The sequence below is a fragment of the Myodes glareolus genome, chromosome 4 (assembly GCF_982192425.1).
Source record: "Myodes glareolus chromosome 4, mMyoGla1.1, whole genome shotgun sequence".
In the NCBI taxonomy this organism is placed as follows: domain Eukaryota; kingdom Metazoa; phylum Chordata; class Mammalia; order Rodentia; family Cricetidae; genus Myodes; species Myodes glareolus.
In genome coordinates, this window is record NC_142029.1 from 6,351,960 (window position 1) to 6,374,424 (window position 22,465).

The following is a 22,465-nucleotide window of genomic DNA, read 5'->3' on the forward strand; positions in this document are numbered from 1 at the left end:
GTTTGAGAAATAAAATTAATACCAGACTTTGGAAATATACATAGGCAAGGACATTATTTCACATCCAACTCCATTTTAAAAACAAAAATAATTTTAATTAAAACAATTTCTTGGCATTGTTCAAAACATTATAAGACTCTCTTTACAAAGGAAAACTTCTAATCTTGGTTTAAAAAAGGCAAACCAGTAAGCTACATTAGACACAAGACATATGATGGACAGCTCCACAGCCACATGAGCAATGTCTCTGCTTTCTTATTACACAGGTAGTTAGTTCCTTCAGCAAAAGCCTGAAGTCTTGTATTTGCTTTATGCATATTGGGTCTTGTTGTATTACTTGGCAGGAGCCTGTACTCCCTTGAGTGAGCTGGGTTCATTGGTCAGAACATATTCCAGCATCCGACATCAATTCCATTAATCATGAACAGGCATGAATAAGTGAGTGAGATAAACCAATAAAAAAATAACTGGTGAATAATGAACACTGTTGGGCTGTGTATTATACTCAGCAATACGAGATCTGAGATCCTTTAAATTCAGGATATATGAAATGCCATTTAGAAAAGCCTTACATCAAACAGGTAATACATGATTACTAATACTCTTAATGCTTCAACCCTGAAAGAATTTAGATGAGTTTCCACATGAAGCCATCTTTGTTATTTCCTTAGTTACTCACAGGTGACTTGCCAATTAAAATGAATTTGGATACTTTTCATAATTAGACAGCACAAAATTTAGTTCTAGATGCAGTTAAATAAAAATCACTTTCTTAGATGTCACAGTCCACAGTATCAAAGCTGCTCTGTGTAAGGCAAACAGCTGTCCTGCTGAAAATGACCACTTTGACACAGAGAGGATCACTAAAAGATACTGTTCTTTCCACCTTTGACTGGATGTTGTGTAGGTTTATATAGTTTACTCACACACCATTATCATTTTTAACTATTTAGGATTTGAATATAGTGGGGGGAAAGTTGGCCTCAATGGTCATTCGTTCAAGTCTTAGAATTCAAATTGCATTTTAAAATTGTATACACATTACTTAAAAATGATTCTAAATCTTAAAACACAATAGCATAGGTTTAACCTACTTTTATTCCATTATATTTCAAATTCTTATGCATCAGGAAGTCACAGAAACACAACCTATTCACACTGCCATTTGCTTCTCAATACAATCTGAACCAGCAGACATGGTTTTTCTTTTATATTAAAGGCTGCTTTTTAATGAATAGGTATTTAGGCAGGTCACATACTTTATGAAACCATGTCTAGAATTTCCATTTCCATTCTTAATCCAAGAAGCAAAAACGTTTAAGTGTTATTAAAGGTACAACTGGAAGTTTTCACACTGGAAATCCAACTATCTAATGTTGTACAGAATGTACAAATGTACATATTGGAGAACTGCAAGATTTTAATCAAAGTCACTTCCAGTCTAAATAATCTCTTGGGAGAGCCAGTGGGAGTTGGCGTCCTCCTGTTCAAGTCAAGAGTCCCATCAAATTAACTTTTGTAAAGGCAGTTCTGATTATGTTGATCCAAGTAATGCAGTGCTGGCAAGTTGGTTAAAGGTAAGGTTTTGTTTTTATTTTCGCCAAATGCTGTCTCACTTGATTTAGGAGGGCTTGGGAATACCCAAGAATTATCTTCCAGAGAATTTCTGCCATAAGAGCTGTGCTCCTGAAAGTCTGTACCATCATTAGGAATCAGTCTCTCATTATCTGTCCATGACTGAAGAACTGCTTTCTCTGATAAAACCTTTATATCTCCTGGTAAAGGACATGGAGCATAACAAGCAGCCTTGCCATTTGGTGACAAAGGGGGATGTCTTTTGTATGTTGCAGTGAAATTTGTCAAGTGCAATTTCGTGCTGTCTCTCCCAAGGTCTTCAACACATCCTGCTGGGACGCAGGCTACAAAGGAAGCACAGGCTAAGTGTCAGTTTCCTAGCAGTTGTGGCTGTAAACATGTCATATACCAAATCTGTAACTGACAACTAACATGATCATTGCCAGTTTAGTATGTTCATCTGGAAACTGGTTTGGAGATACTGAATAGATCTGAGTTCTGACAGACCACATACTTACTGCCACTGACTTAAGGTCATTCACTCAGCTGCAAATGGATGTAGGAGTCCCTTCCTGCTGTGTCCTCCTGCTGATGCAGAGTCTATGTGACATAGAAAGTGTCATCTCTTTACAAGGCAAAGACCAGTAAAGCTCTTGGCCTTCAATGTGGCAAGTGAGGGTTTTAGACCATATCGATGCCAGTGGGGACTGAGAAAAGTAGTAGCAGATTTTAAATATATTCCTTTGCTTATTCAAACTTCTCTGTGGGAGAGGGGCCAAAAGTAACTTATTTTTATAAATATACTTTGAATTCTTAAGAGTCAAATGAAATTTTAACATATATTCAGTGGTTTTTATGGATAAAGCTTTACATTCAATTTCTTAGAATAAATACAATGGTTAATAGAATTCTACTTTAGTCAACAAGCAGGTCAACTTAAAAGGAAATAGGTCTTTCATGCATACAATGGCTTAGGAAAGACCGCTGTGAAATTAGTATTTCGCCACAGCCAGCGCAGGCACACCGCAGCATCTTCTACTCCTCTCATTCAGTCTGCCACAGCTGGAAGCTACGTTTTTTCTCAACTTAAGGATGATCAAGTGGACTAAAGGCTTGGCTCCATGCAACCTAATTATTTGTGTGTGTGTGTGTGTGTGTGTGTGTGTCTGTTTGTGAGCATGAGAATGGAGGTACACACACATGAACATGAAGGTCAGAGGACAACTTTCCGGAGTTGGTTCTTTGCTTCCACTCTGAGTTCCAGGTGAACACAGGTCCTCAAACTTGTAGGTGAGCCCTTCCACTTGCAGAGCCATCTTGTTGGGCCAACTCATGTAATTTTAGAAGAAACAAATTGAAACATTTGGGTGGGAGAGTAGGAAGGGTGAACAGAGAGAAAAAACTGAAAGTAATTAGTTCTTCTGGGCAACAGTGATGGGCAGGTCAGGAGTGAGCCATAACCCTTCTACTTAAAACCATGTCTTTAGGGACTCGTTACCACTGGTCACCTGGACTTAACACTGTCGAAGGAAATGTTCTAGAAACTGACAGTGCAAAGGCATCTCAGCCAATTAAGAAGGAAGACAGGATGGAAAGAGTTCTTTATTCTGCTGCTTTGGAACACACTAGTGATGTAAGTAGTTGTACTGACAGCTTGCTCCACACTAACTGAGTCTCTCTAAGGGCAGTCTGACTTCTGCCATCCACCTATGGTATCTTCATAAGTAAGCTGAACTACTGGAGAACGAGGGAAGGTGAACCATAAATTAGGTTATGCTTGCCTAACACCACACTAATTCGTAAGTACCCAACACTGCAGAAATCAAAAGAAACTTTGAATTCCGCCCCCTCCCCGCAAGGTGAAACATTTCCCTTACAAATACTTCTGAGAATATTTTTGAAAGAATTTTCTTGTTCTCCTTTAGGACAATCAGAAGTGCAAATAACAATTTTAAATTAGATGCTGATCACCTTTCAACGTCATCACATTCCTTTGAGAAGTAAACTCAAGGCATTAAATGTATACTGTATGTGTCAGACATAAACCTCTCCTGCAACGGGAGATGCAAACACTCAGAAAAACATCGTTGGCAAAAGTGTCCACTACTAAGTTAACAAAAGCTCAAAAGCTTTAGTCAAACATTGCATGTAAAAAGAAAGCAATGAAAAGTTTTTGTTGAGTCTGCCTTCAACCTGACATCCTGAATGGAAAAGAAAGTCTCTAAGAAGATGTCAGGAACTAAATGAATCAGAATTGTTTTGAAAATGAAGAGCTAGGTCTTTGGTATACTTCACAGTACTGAAATGAAATGAAACTTTGGTTTGGAGTTCTTTTTAAATATATAGTTGTGGTGAAGGGCCAACCAGAGCAAACCTAACACCTCGGCCTTACACACATGAGCAACACTTGGCTGAGAAAAGCCACAAGGGGAAAGAATATAGTACTGAAGAAAAAAACACCAGCAACACCTTTATGTGTGAAGCTGACCAGCTAGAGACTGAAGCCACAGCAGGGAATGGGTGGAGTGGACACACTGCACACAGCCTGTGTATCACAATCATCGGATGAGATTTTGCTAAGATAAAGTAGCTAGCTGCTCCTCAGGCAGTGTGGCTGGAATCGGCATCTCCAGCCAGCAGGGACTTGCCTTTCTTGACTGCAGCTGAGGTCTTCAGTTTCCTGAGCAGTTCTGCTTGCACCTGCGTCACCAGGTGTAGGTTAGACATCTCCCTCTTCAGCTCCCAGTATGCGTGCTGCATGTTATCACTAAAATGGAATTTTAAAAACAAGTTATACTAGTCCTTCTTATGTGTAAAGGGGAATAGCTTTACAAACAAGCAGGTTTATATTTATATTGTTTTCTGACAATATAAATGAAACTAAATATATTTAATTGGAATGTTTTAAGTGAAAAATACCTAGGGATAACAGTGCCCCAATTTCAAGCAATCACTACTATAACAAGCAGATTATGATACACATTCTAACTAGTGAGTTTCTTACTGGCTTTTAGAACCAAGGGTTTATTTTAGCCAAAACTGTGCAGTACTGTTAGTAAAATTAGTAACTAGTAAGAAATATGTTCCTCCTTTGTCAATCTGATCAAGAATAAAATTGCATTTATTCATGTCTGGTCTCTGAGTCCATCTTTATCTTTGGATTGTTTTGACACTGTGAAATGAAGTAATGAGGAGATACCCGAGACCACATTATGGCAAAATTGAGGCTTCATGCATTACATTCTTTATGTCTGACTGGGCTGTCTCATACTGTTGGTTCTAAACCAATGTGACATGACAGCACAAGACATTAGGAGTCACATGACTTTCCCCATAACTAAGCAGCAGCTAGAGAAGCAGATTATAGGAAACAGAACTTCAAAATGCCTTTCCATAGTTTTATAATCAAAATGATTTTACCTCAGAATCTGAAGTTGTTTTATATCTAATTTTAAAAGCTTTTATTGTCCATTAAAATCTCTTAGGGTCATGATTTTCTTTAGGTTCTTAATTGCCAACTAAATGAACTGAAAGAAAATCATACTTCTGCGTAGTCATACCTGAATTAGTCAATGCAAGAACTGACTCCATAATATTAGAAACAACCACTATTACAGGTTTGAGAATGTAAGTAGTATGGGTAGAAAATGAAGCAAACACACTACCTTATGCTTCATTTTTTTTCCTAATAAATGGAACTTAAACTTCAAAGAGATAACCCTGAAATCTGAATCTAGTATCTAATTAAAGAAGCAATAGGTATTTTAAAACAATTAAGTTAAATTGTGTGAGGTAAAATTTTACCTCTTTTAACAGAGTATTTCTACCCTACTTGGACTGCAGTTTTTGTATTATAAACTATACTGCTTTGAAGAAAAATCCCGTATTTTAAATATCATTGTTTAACCTCTGGTGTATTTAACCAGCTCTCCGTCAGAACCAGTAAACACTGGAGATGCTTTTTACAACTGCTGTTGCATAATGAAGTCTGTCTTCAATGTGAAGAAGATTGCTGGTTCCATGTAAAATTCTGGGCACTGGATAGTTTTTCACAGTTAGGTCCTGTACTAAAACTCAGGCACACAGGCATGAGTAATATAGTTTGAAAATAGTTTATTGTTATAAAATGGTGAATTTGAACCTAACTTTAAAAATATTCATGATACTTGGGTACTCGTACACCAAGTACATGTCAAATAAAAGATGATTATAAAGGTATTAGTATCAATACCTAAAGTACATGTTAAAAATTCAATTTAATGATGATTATTTAAAAATGAGGGTAAGATGAAACTACATCACTAAAATTACCTTTTTGTCCTTTGCTCTTAGTGTCACCTACACTAAAACTACAGACTAAAAAGATACATTAAGACTGTGGGAGAAATACCTAAGAAATGGCTCAGAAGTTCAAGAGTGCTGGATGGAGGCTGCTTGTTGGTTCCTGGCCGCCCGACTAGCTTAGATCCGAAAATAATCACACAGAAACTGTACTAGTTCATTCACTGCTTGGCCCATTAACTCTAGCTTCTTATTGGCTAACTCTTCCATCTTAATTTAGCTCATTTCTATTAATCTGTATATCACCATGAGGTCGTGGCCTACCAGCAAAGTTTTAGCATGTCTATCTCCGGAGGCTCCATGGCGTCTCTCTGACTCCGACTTTCTTTCTCCCAGCATTCAGCCTAGCTTTCCCTGCTTATCTAAGTTCTGCCTTGCTATAGGTCCAAAGCAGTTTCTGTATTCATTAATGGTAATCACAGCACACAGCGGACTCCCACATCACAAGAGTGTTTACTGCTCTTGCAGAGGACTAGAATTCAGTTCCTTGCATCCAACTGCCTGTAACTCTAGTTCCAGGGACCCAATGCCTCCTCTGGCTTCTACAGGCCCCATGCACACCTATAGTCTCCATAAATATATGCAGGCTCACAAAACACATGTACATAAAAAGATACATTTTAAAACGCTAAGATGGGTTGGCCAAGTGACCTGAGTTCAACTTCTGGAAGTAAGGAAAGAGTGAAGCTGAGATCGACTGCACTGTTCTCTCCGACCCCTCCCCCACCCCAGGCTCTGTGGCACACGTCCACACCACCCCCAATATCTAAGATTGTTACTATTCACACACAGGTTCTGTGGCACACGTCCACACCACCCCCAATATCTAAGATTGTTACTATTCACACACAGGCTCTGTGGCACACGTCCACACCGGCCCCCAATATCTAAGAGTGTTACTATTCACACACAGGCTCTGTGGCACACGTCCACACCGGCCCCCAATATCTAAGATTGTTACTATTTACAACTCTCAAAGCGTTATCTTTAAAGTGTGTGAAAATGACTGGTAATTCTATGTGTGTGAACAAACGCTGAAGCCATCATATAAGAAATAAAAGGCGAGTTACCTCTCAACTTCTTAGCAGGGTTCCAAGCAATCCTGATGAGTGCTGGGTGTTTTATCTAAGTGTTTTTGAGCCTATGCATACCAATACCACTTTGCCCTACTTTCTTAAATGGGTGTATAATCCTAACTTGCTTTAAATGACATAAGAAAAATACATTTCGTGTATATAGTTGCTTCTAAAGAACTTATAGCAGTTTCTTGAGTACTAAAATGATAGTCACTATACTTGAGAGCCCTGAAAAATAACACATAGGAATAATGATGACTAAGTATTCATTATGTGCTAGGCACTTAACCACATTCTCATACCATCTTGGCAAAATGGCTGTGTGAGCTAGTGTTCTGTCAACTTGACACAGGCTAGAGTCATTGGAGAGGAGTGAGCCTCAACTGAAAAAAATGCCTCCACAGGGTCAGGATGAAGGCAAGCTTGTAGGGCATTTTCTTAATTAGTGATTGGCATGAGAAAGTCCAGTACATTTTGTGTGGGGGGGGGGGCAGCCTTGGGCAGAAAGTCCTGGATTCTTTAAGAAAGCAGGCTAGGCAAGCCATGGGGCAAGCCAGTAAGCAGCGCCCCTTCATGGCCTCTGCATCAGCTACTGTCTCCAGGATCCTGCCGTTTGCGTTTCTGTCCTGACTTCCCTGATGATGAACAGTGATGTGCAAGTGTAGGCCATGGTTTTTCATCACAGCCACAGTCATCCTGACTAGGGCAGTGGGAAATCTCATTTTGCCCATGAGCAGACAGATTCAGATGTCAACTCCATGAGACTGCTTTTTCAAAGCTGTCTTACTTATCCACTCTAAGTACTGATCACACTTAGTACTTTTAGGGGACAGTATTTTCTTACAGGCATTGTTATTATATTTACACCATGTACCTGTAAAGGGGTTGATGGCTCACACAAATAGGCTTATTCTAAGTACCCCTCTATCTGTCTGCATCTCAGGAGAGCATTCTATGTCCTGTTCAGAGAATACTGTAAAGTCCTGATCTCTTGACCAACACTATATAACAACCTTTTTGTAAATGAACACTGTTCATGACAAAAAAGGAGAAAACTCCTCATCTATGATTCCACTTTCAGACATATAGTTTTCTTTAGCATTTGAAAATTCACTCCATTACCTTAAAGAAGCGGTTTTCAACCTGGAAGTCCTGACCAGGACACCAGACATTTACATTACGATTCATTACAGTAGCAAAATTAGTTACGAAGTAGAAACAAAATAATATCATGGTTGGGGGTCACCACAACATGAGCAACTGTATTAAAGGGCTGCAGCATTAAGAAGGTTGAGAACCACTGTCTTAAAGGAACTAAAATGGTATTTGTTATAGAATTAAAAGATGTACACTTTGAAAATTGTAATTTCTCTAAAAAAAGTCTTTCAAATATATTTGATAGGTACGGCATAGCAGATCAGGTAAAGCCCACTGGTAAGTAACTGTTAAATCATTTTTATAAACACTTGATGACCAGAGATTACAGCCAGCACCCAGAGTGTTTGCTACTATGTTTAAAGTTCAACCACATCATGAAGGTAGAAAGCACACAGGAGACCTGTGGAGAAGGCCCTGGTGTGGAGTATGCTCTTCCCTTGACAAGCTTGGTCTGATGAGATCTCTGTCCTGTAGAATGTCTTCCTGAGATGGACCCTGTCATGTGTTTAATAAAGAAAAGAAAGGAATTATTTCAGCTTTCTCAGTTCTTCACCATCACAGATGTTTCAACATCCACAGAATACGTTTATAATTGTATAAAGTGTAAGACCAGGTTTCAGACTCAATTTTAATCAAACACCGCCACCCATCCCCAAAATGTCCAAATCACTTTCAGTTATTTGGAGCGTTTATGCTTTCATTTTCCTTTGAAATGTGTTCTCATGAATTTGGAATCCTATGAAATATACGTTTGAACATATTGGAAGTGTAACCCATTATATTACTGTTTATGGTATATTTGCATGAATTCTATGGAAAATGGGGAGGTTTTGGCATTATTTCTATACCCCTCCCAAAAAACGGACAAGTTACTGTTTTAACCACTGAGCCATCTCTCTAGCTCCAAATTTATTTACTTTTATGTGCACTGGTGTGTTGTTGCCTGCATGTATATCTGTGTGAGAGTGTCGGGTCCCCTGGAACTGGAGTTACAGAAAGTTGTGAGTCACCATGTGGATGCTGAAAATCGAACCTGGGTCCTCTGGAAGAGCAGCCAGTGCTCTTAACCATAGTTACTGTTTTAAGACATACATTTCCTCATAAAATGAATGACCTGGCAAGAACTTTCCTGTGTATGTAAATATTTTGGTCTTTATTTTCAAAAACTCTATAAGAAACTGATTCCAATTTCAGAAAAAGCAATTTTATCTCTACAAAACCCCCAAACAAACCCCAAGAACTATGCCTGAACAGTGTTCACACTTGAGACACACTACAGAGTTTTTTCTTATTTTCCATCAAATGCATATGGGCCCACTGGTTTTATTTTTCTTGCCACTGACAGAGGAGAGACTGTAGTGTTTTAAAAGCACCGCGTTACATTAGAATCATTCTCAGTAAATGTGGTCGAGGTTTCTAGCTGTCTCCTCAGCCCGTTTTCATCTTCTTCACTGTTAATGGCGTTTGATTTGGGGTTTGGCACTGTGTCACCAGCTCAAGACTGCACTTCCCAAACTCCCTTGCAGGTACGGCCTTGGCAAGAACTTCTTAAAGTCCCCACATCCTTTAAACTTTTATTTATTTATATTGTAGGTGCGACACGACAAAATGAAACCAGCAACCCCCAAAGCGCACACCTATAAAAGACACTTTTAAAGAATCGAATGCACTCGTGATCTTCTGTGCCACACTCTCTCTGTAACAGTCTCACAGGTATTAATTTGTTTATCAGGAGGAACTGCTGGTATAAGGATGAGAAAAATTTACTATTCAGTATTACTTATTTTTTAAAATTTATTTATTTATTAAAAATTTCCACTTCCTCCCCTCTTCCCATTTCCCTTTCACTCTCTTTCCTCCCCAGTCCTAAGAGAAGTCAGGGTGCCTTGCCCTGTGGGAAGTCCAACAGTATTACTTATATAATATAAATTATAGACCAGGCATGTGGCTCAGTCCCATAATCTAATACTTGGGAGATGAGGAGGACTGCCGTAAGTTTGGGGACAGCCTGGGCTACAGAGTGAGTTCTGGGCCAACTTGGGATATAGAGTAAAGGTCTGTCTCAAAAGTACCATCCCAATGCTACAATTTAGTGTAACAATGGAAAGCTATTAGGACTTCACATATACCCTACAGTGATGCACCACAGTATAGGAGTTCAAATAGTTTGGGGCCCTGGCTTTAGTGCAGTGACACAGTACAAGTGGAGCCTGTGGGGAAGGAGAAACAGAATCAGCAATGCATCAGAGAGGTCTGAGCACCAGCATTGGAGACATGCTTGGGGTCGTTCTTTACTGGTCTCCAAAGAAAATAAAATTATCCTCAGACCCCTTCAGTTTTTGTGTCATTAAATAGAAAATAGAAATATTTAAAATACACGTTTATTGGAAACCTTCTCTTGAAGGCCAACAATACAAAATAAATATTGTTAGGATAAGAAAATAGTTTTATACCTACTGTAACTGCAGAAAAGTTGAACCCAGACCAGCAAAATAAAAATCCTCAAAAGGATTGTCCTTAACACGCAAAAACTCCTTATGGAAGTGAGTAGGCTGCACTGTTCTGAAGAGCACACCTGGGAATTCCCTCAAGGTCCACATGCCCACATGCACTATAGCTTTCCTGGGACCTTCACTACACTGCCCAACACACTAGGACCCCACACTGGCTATTTACTTTAACTCAACGTTTTTATATCACTGTGGCTGAGTCTGAACTCATTCAGAGCAGTTGGTTCTGACCAACTGCTTTGAATGTAAATGGTCAGGGTAAGGTGCTGGAAAAGTCCAGCAGAGCCGCCTCTGAAATGTTGACCTTCCTAAGAGCAAACACTAGTAGCCAAGTTCGCTAACAGTCAAGAATAGAGAGCTACTAGTATGACCACAAAGGCTGCTGCTACACACTCAGAAGGTATCCTAAATTATGTGTCACATAAAATGACGTTTTAGCATTTTAAAATTATGGGCAGAGTAGACAAAGACAAGTTATTAATGTGAACATTACTTTCTTTGGCTCATTCTTAGATTTCTATATCCAAGAGGATTCTACTCAGATTTAAAGTACATAAAACATCATAGTTTTAACTTGGAAACTTGGAAAAAAGCCACCAGCTCGTTAGTTTGTGTCTTAGCATCAGGTGTGGGTATTTTTCATGGTACAACCTCCTGCTGTCAAGAATGCATGACTAGAAAAGCAGGACAGCGTTCAGGTTCCCTTGCCCTTTTAACACTCCTCCCTACCTCACATCAAACTCTTAAAGGTTTCTCACCTCTCAGAATTCATGTCATCATCAGTTTAAACTGATAGAACTTTCAAAAGTTTCTTGTACTTCTAATAACCTGTTTCTATGAACTGCTAGCATATGATAGATATAAACTAAAAGCTTATTTATTCCCTAGCACCACCTAGTGGAACAGAATAAGTAAGAAGAACCACACTCCACTTCCACAGACACTGTCTTTCTGAATTACTCTAAACAAATTTTTTTGTTTTAATGTATATACTGAATATACTGTCCATGTACTATGCTAACCTCTTTATACAATCCCTAACTTAACATTTATGAATAGTTATTTAATGCCCATAGAAAATAAATTTCTTGAAAGTAAATGACATTCCTAATTTCCATATTCAATAAAAACCACCACAGTAAGCCAGATTCCCATGATTGTATGGTACTGTTTCTCATTCTACAGTGAAAACTCTATGTATAAAATATAAACATACTTTATTTATAGAAGCTATCAAATTATTTCCTTTCAAAAAGAAGAGTACACACTGACAATGATTCCGAGTTTCTAAGTGCCAATCCTCTAGCAAGCAAGTAAGCAAGCAAGCAGCAGTTTTAAAGGGACTCATTAGTGGCTGCGGTCACTGAGCTTATGGAACAAAATGCTCAAGTCTGAAGAAATGGTGATGTCTAGCCAGCCACAAGTTTAAAGGTAGGGCAGTAATGTTTAGTGCAGTCAAGTAACAGAGGTTGAAACCATTTGGGCTCTAAGCCAAGCAGACACCAATTTTTGTGGTGGTTTCTTTTACCAGGTCCAGGGTTTCCAATATGGCTTCTCACTGTCCAGTACAGATGAAATTAGTCAGGTGAAAGCAGAAAGCTACCGTGTTCCGACATGCAGCTCATTCTCAGCAGCCACTGGCAAATCAAGACTACATTCTAGAAGAGAGAAGTGTGAGCAGACCCGCCACATTTGGGTATGGGTACACAAGTCTGGCTGAGTCAGAGAATGGCAAGTTCTCCACTTTTAGATGGTGACCTCCAGGGGAATGTGGACAGAGAGTCCTTAGCAGTATGTAAGGCTTTGGTGGGCAAATAGTTGAGCTGAGGATTAAAATACACAAATGTAAAATATCTTGGTGCCATTTTTTTCATATTCCCCAGCTTCCTCTGAAAACTCAGCTGTTTTTGAATCCAGGGTAGATCATGGTAAACAGACTCCTAGGGAGAAACTGAGAGGCAGTCTGCGTGAACAGGTGACTTTAGGCTAAGCATGCTAGGGTAGAGGCAGTCTGCGTGAACGGGTGACTTTAGGCTAATCAAGCTATGGCAGCAGGTTTGACAGATGTTTTTCTTGTTCATTTTCCTAATTCTTGAATTCTCACATGTTTTAAGTCTTCTGAAAAGAAACAGGCTATGTAAGGCTTCCTTTGTTAGTGGTAAGCTTGTTCCCCCACCCCAAGAATTCTATAATGATGTCTCTTTTGTCTAAATTAACCAAACTGTTAGGTTAAATAAAATGGAAAAAGTTAAAACTAAGTTATCTTTAAAATTTTCAGACACATTCAAAATGAAAGGAACCCTATGGAAAGGAAGTTTGGGGAAAATTAAAATAACCTGTGGTCGTTTGAATGAGAATTGTCCTCCTGTGCTATGTTTAAATGCTTGGTCTGCTGTTGGTACAACCGTTTAGGAAGGGTTGGGAGGAGGTGAGAGTGACACCGGAGGGTAGGGCGGGAGGTGGAATCTGAGGTATAACAAGCCCATGGGATTCCAGATAGCTCTCTTTCTCTGTCTTGCGCCTGTGAATCAGATGTAAGCTCTTCGTTATTGCTCCAGTACCCTGCATGCCTGCTGCTATGTTCCCGGACATGACGATCATGGAGTTAAACCCTCTGAAACTTTGACCCCAAACTAAATGCTTCTTTTAGAAATTGCTTTGGTAATGGTGTTTTGTCACAACAATAGAAAAGTAAGTAAGAAATAGTTCAATATACATTTTAAATCAAGTCTTAAAACTATATCCTAAGGTGAGAATGAATATATAGGATATATGAAATACTAGCAACAATGAACATTCTATGACTATAATTAATTATAGATCTATGACTTAGTACTTAGTTACAACCTATATATGATGCACAAAGTACACAAAGTTCCCAATGTAACAGTGCTTAAGTACCGTCTGTTTGGCTTTCTGCAGCTCTACTTTGAGATCGTTGCATTCCTTCCTCATGAGCTCCAGCTCTTGTTCCAAACCATGGATCTTTAAGTCACAGCTTAACTTTTCTACCTCCCAGTTAGATGAGGGTGGATTTAAATTCCTCATCACTAGAAAAAGGATAGACAACAAAATAGTTATCTTTGCTTTTTATACCCAATACAGTTCCTAGGTGACAATGGTAAAATATCAGTAAGTAACCAGCACAAACAAGCATAAATACTAAGGCTCAGCATCATGAACTCCATCAAAGTTTACAATTTGACTGACAGAATGCATGTCAAAACAATTTCACTCCTAAACACCTGACTATGGAACTTAACACAGCTGGACTCTACAGTACCTGACTATGGAAACTTAACACAGCTGGACCCTACAGTACCTGACTTAGTCCTTCATTTCTCCATCTCCAAAATGTCCCGCCTATCTACCTGGGAAGATCTCACATTGAATTTTTTACTAAAAGATCTGTCAATAGGCGTTTCTTTTGCTTATCTCATGAGACTGTTGATGGGAACAAGGCTCTTATCTATAATTCCCAGACAAACTTTCCTTTTCAGCATCTCATCTATACATTCCATCAACTTTCAGGAAGAAAAAGATTTAAGAGACAATCAGGCTACTCCATGACAACGTGTTTAACTGTGGGCAGTAAGTTCAGTAAGAAGGGCCAAGTCAAGAGAACTCAGTGGATGAGAGTTTTGGAAAGGATGGGGTTGTCTTTGCTCCTCTACTTCATCACACACTACCCTTGAATAAATACATCACATCTTCTGTAGGGAAAGTACAATTTTCAGTTAAAGAAAAGTAAGTAAGATATTGTGTGAAAAAAGAACAGAAAAAAATTAGCCTTTATCATACAGATATAGGAAACTGATGATGAATATAACACACAATGGAAAGATCAATTAATTCTATTAGAATATTCATAACAAGTAAGTGGCATACCCTGCTGAGTTTCCACCTCTGTTCTTAGCTGCAGAAGCTCTACTTCTTTAGACTGTAGCTGTTCATTCAATACTTTCAAAGATTCAGTGTTGTCTTTATTCTAGTTAAGTAGGGAAAATGCCAAATTACAGTCAATAAAATGTCTAGGTTTGTCTTATATCTTACTTTTTAGGTCAACATTGAATAAATCTCATTCTATCTTTTAAAAGCAAGATGGGGAAAATGAACCCTGATTCTCACTAATCTTTTTGTTTCTTAGGACATCATTGCTCACTGGATTAAAAACAAAACAAAATAAAACGTCCACAATGAGTAATCTGACCTTGTTATACTTTTTTTAAAGTCAGTCAGTGGTGCTAAGAGATTTTTAAGTCCTTAACATCATTAAATACTAAGCATTTATTTTTGTATATTATTGGAAAATATAGTTTTCCATATGCCATGAACATGTTTATTTTAATTAATAAATGTAAATGTTTAACCCTTTATTCTAAACTTCTTGCAAGACAAAATAATTAAAATATAAAGTATTTTCAAATCAACTTACTATTTTCTCCAATTTGTTCTTCAAGCTGTCTCTCTCAATGCAAACCTCTCGATACGCATGATAGGCCTTATTCACTTGTTCTCGTCCCACAGAACTTGTTTCTTCATCTACTCGAGCTCCAACAAGCTGATAGCATGACATTAGGGGAAGAAACCTTTAGTGAGTATTCTGCAGAACCACGTAAGTCCATCTCGTGGTGGCTCTACATCGTACTCTAACAACGGCAAGGTAAGGATAAAGCCTACCTTTGCCTATATTTAAGTGACTATTGACTCCCACACAATCTCACTAACAAGATAAATATAATAGAAAAAAAAACTCAAAAAAGAAACCCAAACACATGTTTGTTGCTCATCAGTAATCTGTACTTTGTACTATCTGCTTTATAATAAACGTAATCATCACACTATAATACAGTATATTGTCTTGGAAGTGTCCGGGTATTTTCCAAATCTACAGCATCTAATTTCTATCTATCAAATCAGACTCTACTTCTTAAGGAATACACATGCCACTTCATTAAATCTTACATTATTCCAGCAATTGAAATTAATAGGATTGATGGTCACAAAGTACAGATTTTGTATGTTAACTATGCACTAAATTCCACAATTTTATTGAAGTTTAAAAGCATAACTATTATGCCAATATATGACAAGCAGATTTAATTACTAAGTTAAAATGAATGAGAAGAAATTATGGTAGTACTAAGGAATGACTTCCTTGCTTTGCCATCCCACCAAGCGATTAAAGTTCTACCAACACCCACCCTCAAGTTTTTAAACACGGGGAAATTTCTTAAGAACTCATTTCTAGGACTGGAGAGATGGCTTGGCAGTTCATAGCTGTCTGTGACTCCAGTCCAGGGAATCTGACATTCTCATACAGAGACCCATGCAGTTAAAACCCCAATGTACATTAAATAAATAAATTAATCTTTAAAAGAAAACAAACTCATTTCTTCTACCATTTGAAGCTCTTGTTTTTGTAATACAATAATACAAACCTGATTTGAAGAAATAAACTAATTAGAACCTTAAAATGAAATAAATAAATGTGCAACCAAGAAAAAGTTTGACATATAAAATCAAGTTGAGTCTAATGATTTAAACTGCATTTCAGCTACCTCATATAATATTCAGAAATGTAACCCTCAGTTACACATCACTGTCAGCTCCAAGGGTTACTTTACTTTCCCAGGAAAGCAAAGAGAATGCAGAAGTGAAGGGTCCGTTCAGTCCCGCTGAAGAGCTTGCCAACCACAGTGAAGCAAAGTCATTTACTAGGACCTTACTCTTCTGTACAGACTCGGAAATGCTGTTACAAGGCTAGGTGACAGCTCAGTTGGTAAACTGCTTGTTGCACAAGCGTGCAGACCAGAGATCAATCCTCAGGTTAAAACCCTGGTGTTGTGTGTACTTGTAGGGAGACAGCAACTGGAAGAATCCGAGGCTCCCTAGCCAGGCAGCCTAGTCTAGTTAGTCACCACTATGACCTAGTGTGAGATCCTGTCTCAATATAGAAGGTGAACAGCTCCTGAGGAACAGCACCTGAGGCTTATTTCTGGTCTTCAAATATATGCAGGTACACATGTGTGTGCAACACACACACACACACACACACACGGAAGAAACTGGCAACAATATATAGCAATGACAGTAGGCACTATGAAAACAAGGAAAAGAAAATGCTGGAACAGAAAATTTTTAAGTTTTTAAATCCTGTCCTATGAGATCACCAAGCACATGGTACAGATGATGCAACATAGTTTAGTGGTGAACAATTTGGAAATTCTTACTTAGTCTTAGAAGACAGATTAGAAAATATTTTAAATATCAAATATTTGGAATTATTCTTTATGTCAAATACAATCAAAAGAAAAAAATGACCTTTTCTTCCAAAGCCCTTATTCTTTTCTTTAAGAAAGAGTTTTCTTTCTCTGAATCTTTAAGTCTCTTCTTGATGTCTTCATATGCAGTGACAAGAGCAAAATGTGAAGCAACAGACTCATCTCCTGAATACCCCGAGAGTGGAGTCACCGTCTCTCTTCTGTGGGCTTTCTCATGATTCAGAATGCAGATGTCATCTTCTACTAGTGTGTCCATGGCAGCTCTGGAGACAAGAGAGCAGGGAAGACAAGACAGATTTACAACGTGAACACCAAGAACAACCTTAAAGCTAACCCTTTCAGAGGGAGCACAGGGTAACTGCTATAAGCAAAGCTGCCCAGGCCGTAGCCCAAGGCTCAGGGGCTGGGTGACTTAGCAGTGTGTAAGCTGTTAAGGCTCAGGAAATATTAATAACCACTTTTATAGTATAAAGGATGAAAATGATTGAAGATAAAGAACTTAGATCCAGTACTGTAATCCATTACTATTAAGTTCTATAAAAGTGTGAAATTACACTGGATTAGGGTTCAGCAGTAGAACATTTGCCGAGCATGTATCAGGTTCCAAGTTGGATCCCTAGCTAAATAAAACAGGACTGTAACATACTATTTTACCTAAAAGAATATTTTATAAAGTTACATATATTATAATAGATATTATATATAAAACATATAACTGTATATAGCAAATCTATCTACCTACCTACCTATCTAATAAGTGCCATGATGCAGTCTAATTTTAGAGGAGGTAAAAACAGTACCTGCACTATTCATCTGACTTAAATAACAAACCTACCCTAATTGGATAGAATTTATTGAATTTGTGTATCTTCTAAAATCAGCTAAAACCAAACACTAATAAACTGCTGTACGAAGGCAAGAAATACTTTTAAAGACCTGAGCTTTTTATACTTTTGTTTTAAACAAAGCTCCAAATAATTTAATTGTAATATCTATATTCATTTTTAGTATTAATCATTTTCTAAGCAGAAATACAAAATAAAACCCACATAACCCAGAGTGGTTTTGTACAAAAAAATGATTAGAATGTATAGGTAAGTAATATATCTGAAACTTCTGGCCCCAGAGGGATGGGGGATGGTTTTCAAAGATGGTACCAAAATGACATTAGTTGACCCTTATAAGTGAAGGAGGCATTTTGACTAAATTTAATCCCACTTAACCTTTTGACAGTCTTCTAACTTCTAGTAGGTGCACAACTTTAAAGACATGATAGCGTGAGGAGCAGAAGCTGAAAGGGGAGTGACAGGAGGTAGGAGACAGAACCAGAGAGTAAGTGAGGTTTTCTTTTATGATGAAGAGGCTATCAATTTTGGCCCTTATTCTACAAAATGTTTTCAAAGATAGCCTAGACACAACACTTAGACTTGTTAAGAATATTCACAACTCTTATGGTCTGGTCCCCACAGTGGTAGTGATGGTGTTGTGGACCTTCCAGAGGTGTGGCATTAGGGAAGATCCTTAGGTCATTAGAGGCATGTCCTCAAAGGAGACTCTTGTACCTTAGTCCAGTCCTCTACCTCTCTTTTCCTACTTTGATGGGAGTTATTTCTCAGTGCCCTGCCACGATGGGCCACTTACCTCCCACAGAGGCCCAAAGTCAAGGCACCAATCTTAATAACTAAACTTGTAAAATTGGGACTCAAAAAGTTATCTTTTACTTCATAAGTAGCCCATTTACTCGTATTTCACATCAGAACACAAGGCTGAGTCATATAACCACCAATCAACTACTTGGCACTATGCTGCTCAGAAGCATCCACTTTAATTCTCAAGGCTCCCTACAGTAAGAGGTAGGAAGTCTTATTGCAGAAAAGAAAACTGACCAGGTGGGTCAGATTAGTGTTCAGCAGATGCTGTCTGGTTTTACAGCCGAGTTACTAATATTTTCCTCTCTACAATCAACCTGAGCCAGAATGTCTACTACCAGTTCAAGGCTGCCTGGGCTAGCTACAGTATGGAACCCTGGGATAGTGTATCTACAAAACCAGCCAGCTGGCCTACAAGTTTGATGCTTCTGAGTAAATGGCACTGAAGTTAAATACATCAAGCTAATGCTAATATGCAACATTTTAAGAAACTTGCTTGTACCTATTCTTATTTACCATAATTGAAAATATTTACATTCCAATAATCTTTAACAACTTAGTGTCAAGAATAGACAAACACAGTCACTGGACTGCTGCTGAAGTTCAGCGGAGGAGCATCTCTCTAGCATAGAGAAGTCTGGGATTCTGTGTTAAGTCCTGCAAGGTGACAACAGTTGCTATGAGACCGTGCATCTATTAGGCAGCAGGTCACAGCACTCCTCTCCTTCCTTCCGCTCTTAACATGCTTTCAACCTTCTCTACCAGGATGATCTCCGTACCGCTGGGGCCAAGATTATTACAGATGTCTCACGCAGGGCTGGGCATTCAGTCTCTAATTCTCATCACTTTGACCCAGCATGCATCTCGCCAGTGACTGGTGACCACTGCAAAAGGAAGTGTCTCTGACCAAGTCTGAGAGCAGCCCGGATTTGCCCGTGGCTGCAGCAGGGCTGACTGAGGGAGTTTGGGTTGAGCGGTTTGGGCCTGGGGAGGATTGAGAAGCCCTTACCTGCCTGCACTGAGGTTAGGGTTAGGTAGGGGTGGGAGTTGGACCTCGTGCTCAAACCAAATACAGGTTCTTCATAAAACACTCTGAATGTTGTGACTGTAATTTTTCCCAATAAAAATCCAGACAAGCTCTATGATGCAATGGCTTAAGATTAAGAAGCTCAAGTTCTAGACTATGATCTGTCACCCCTAATTACATACTGGTTCACTTCAGTTTTCTGGATCTCAACTTTCATAGCTATACATAACAGTCTTGGATTGTATCATTAAAATACCACCTCCTAATCCAAATACAGAATGGGAACCTGAACAGATAAAAAGAAACTCACAGTTGTTCCAGAAACTGGCTGTTAAGTTAGATATATTTACACTAAACTTGGTTAAAAAAAAAAAAAGCTACCAACACCAAAGTCAAGGAAATCGACTTAAAGAGGTCAGTAAATGTCTTTATAATCATACCTGTGGCATGTGAAGGAGCTGGGGTTTGAATTAAGACCTACTGTGCATTACTTTCTAAAGTGAATACTGTTTAGAATTTCCATTGGTGGGCTGGAAAGATGGCTCGGAGGTTGAGAGCACTGACTGCTCTTCCAGAAGTCCTGAGTTCAAGTCCCAGCAACCACATGGTGGCTCACAGCCATCTATGAGATCTGGTGCCCTCTTCTGGCCTGCAGGTATACATGCAGGCAGAACACTATACTTAATAAATAAAATCTTAAAAAAAAATAAAAAAGAATTTCCATTGGCTTCCTATCTCTGAAAAGTTAGGATATTTGAGAACCCACTTCATCTAGATCAGTTAAACAGTGGGCAAAAAAGATTAAGTCTTATGGAGGAGAACCAGGAAATAACAAGCGACTCTTTTTCTCACTTTAAATAATTAGGGGCAGGAATGACTTCTGTTCCTTTAAAAGGGATTATCAAGTGCCCTTTTTAGAAAAGATGCCAGCACTTCATCTATGTACCTTTAAAGCATATGCCCTGTAATTCATTAAGTCATCAAAAGCTTAAGCACTATCAGATAGGCAATATGAGAAATTCCATTTTCATGATGATCCTGACTCACAGCCTGCAGTAGTCCAGAGTCCAGCTGCTATGGTTAAGGCATTCAAGACTCAAGTACGGCAATGTCAGAAGAGCAGCCTTCCCCTCACCCCTCTCTACAGCAGTGCATCTCAATGCAACCAACACCTCCATGAGATACTGTGAATAACTATTTTCTAACAATGAGACAACTTCAATTCAGGGAAGTGCCATTAAAGTTAGGTTGGTCTCATTCAGAAGTTTATTATTATTATTATTGCACCACTTCACTCAGTGGGCACGACAATGACCTGCGCCAACGTTAACGAAGCACTTCTGGTTTAGGCAGTTTTACACTGTGCTTAACGTATTTTTAAAGAGAGGTCTCACTGTGTAAGAGACCGGCCTGGAACTCGGAAATCAGCATGCCTATTTCCCAAGTGCCATGATTATTTAGAGCGAGTGCCACCATACTCAATGTGTGCTTCACCTTTTAATGAACTAGATAGTTCTTAAGAATTTTTTAGATCAATGTAAAAACACTAAGATGGGTAAGCATATCTCAAGTTGCAGGTGAAGTAATTACACATGCAAACAGGTTGCCAACTTCAGAGCCAGTACAGCTCTTAGAAACTGTTATCTGGAAAGTGAGCAGTGTACTTCATTCAGAAAAGGGGAAAGCAAGCAGGAGTAAGAGGCTTAACCTCTAACTCGTGTTAAGTGAACAGATGGAAAATTCAATGCTTACATCCCAGGGCTTTTTATCTAATCCACTGCCGTTTCCCATGACAGCATGCTGGCTCTTAGATATTAAACGCTCACATTTGCATGAAAACGAGCATTTACGAACCTTAGGGCATTCAGTATTTTGTAGTCATCCAGAAAACAATCCCAACTATTCCCAGTTTAAGAAGATGGAGTGATCACCGCGGACTGGGTCACGACAACATTTTTGGAGAACTAGAAATGAAACTGCTTTAAGATTTTGGTCACTCCAACTAAAAATTCAAACGGGGGCGGGGCGGGGGATGTCTTAAAGAGCAGAGGCCAATTTCAACCCAAGTGATCAATGTTTTGATTATCATATTATTTTGTTCTGAGCAATTTATGTTCTGATTTTTAGTAGCTTCCATGGGTAGTCTATCTCGCCTCTAAGAACTGAGTTCCCTGTGAGGAGGAGCGGAGTGCTAGCCTACCTTGCAATACAGCCGAAAAAAGACTGACGGTCACTGCCCAGACGCCATTGACAGTACCCGTGTCCCTTTCTCTTTCCGACATAAATGCCACCACAGTGCAGGAAATAAAACTGAAAGCATTCCCAGTCAATCAAAGTACGGAGAGAGATTGAGCAATCCACGAGCCGTGGAGGCTTGGGAAGAGCCTGTGGCAGCCGGGCGGTGGGGATGGCAGGGGTTAGGGATGCTACGGCGGGTACCGCAGAGGGGCGCCGGGGACAGAAGACGACGTGTGTGTAGCCAGGCGAGAGCCACCAGGCCGGTCCTGACCGTCTGCACCCTCCTGGCGAGCGCGAGCGATCCACTCACCCTGAACCCCGGCTACGTAGGGCCGCCCCCAAGGCCACCGGGTTTCGCTTCCCCAGTATTTGGAAACCGACTGAAAACAAACCGGGTCGCCAGGGGTCACCACGGGCTTCCGGTTTCCTCGAAGTCACCGCCGCTCCTCCCGTCAAGGTGGCCGCCGCAGGTGCACCGAAGGAGTCCCATGTCTTCGGCCGCGACTCCCGCGGGCCTGTCGTCGGGGGCCCTGGAGGTCACGGGCAAGCCGAGCAGCAGGGGCCCGGGGCCGCCCGAGCAGGCCCGTTACCCAGCAGCACGCGCGCC

The 22,465-nt window shown here is 39.5% G+C and overlaps 1 protein-coding gene across 4 annotated transcripts; it reads right to left on the reverse strand.

Annotated features, from left to right (window-relative positions):
• Positions 1-73: 73 nt before the first annotated feature.
• Azi2 (5-azacytidine induced 2) lies at positions 74-22,388 on the reverse strand. Of its 4 annotated transcripts, none has more exons than XM_048423373.3 (8): positions 22,251-22,388; positions 16,985-17,207; positions 15,096-15,221; positions 14,549-14,648; positions 13,562-13,710; positions 8,551-8,645; positions 4,224-4,342; positions 74-1,919 (listed from the first exon to the last, which is right to left on the reverse strand). In XM_048423373.3, the coding sequence occupies exons 2-8, from the start codon at positions 17,198-17,200 to the stop codon at positions 1,510-1,512; spliced, it is 1,215 nt and encodes a 404-aa protein (XP_048279330.1). In that variant the 5' UTR covers positions 17,201-17,207; positions 22,251-22,388; the 3' UTR covers positions 74-1,509. The 4 variants fall into 4 exon arrangements, with proteins under 4 accessions (XP_048279330.1, XP_048279329.1, XP_048279331.1 ...); XM_048423372.3 differs by having other exon boundaries at positions 22,169-22,302; XM_048423374.3 differs by lacking the exon at positions 22,251-22,388 and adding an exon at positions 21,821-21,979.
• Positions 22,389-22,465: the final 77 nt, after the last annotated feature.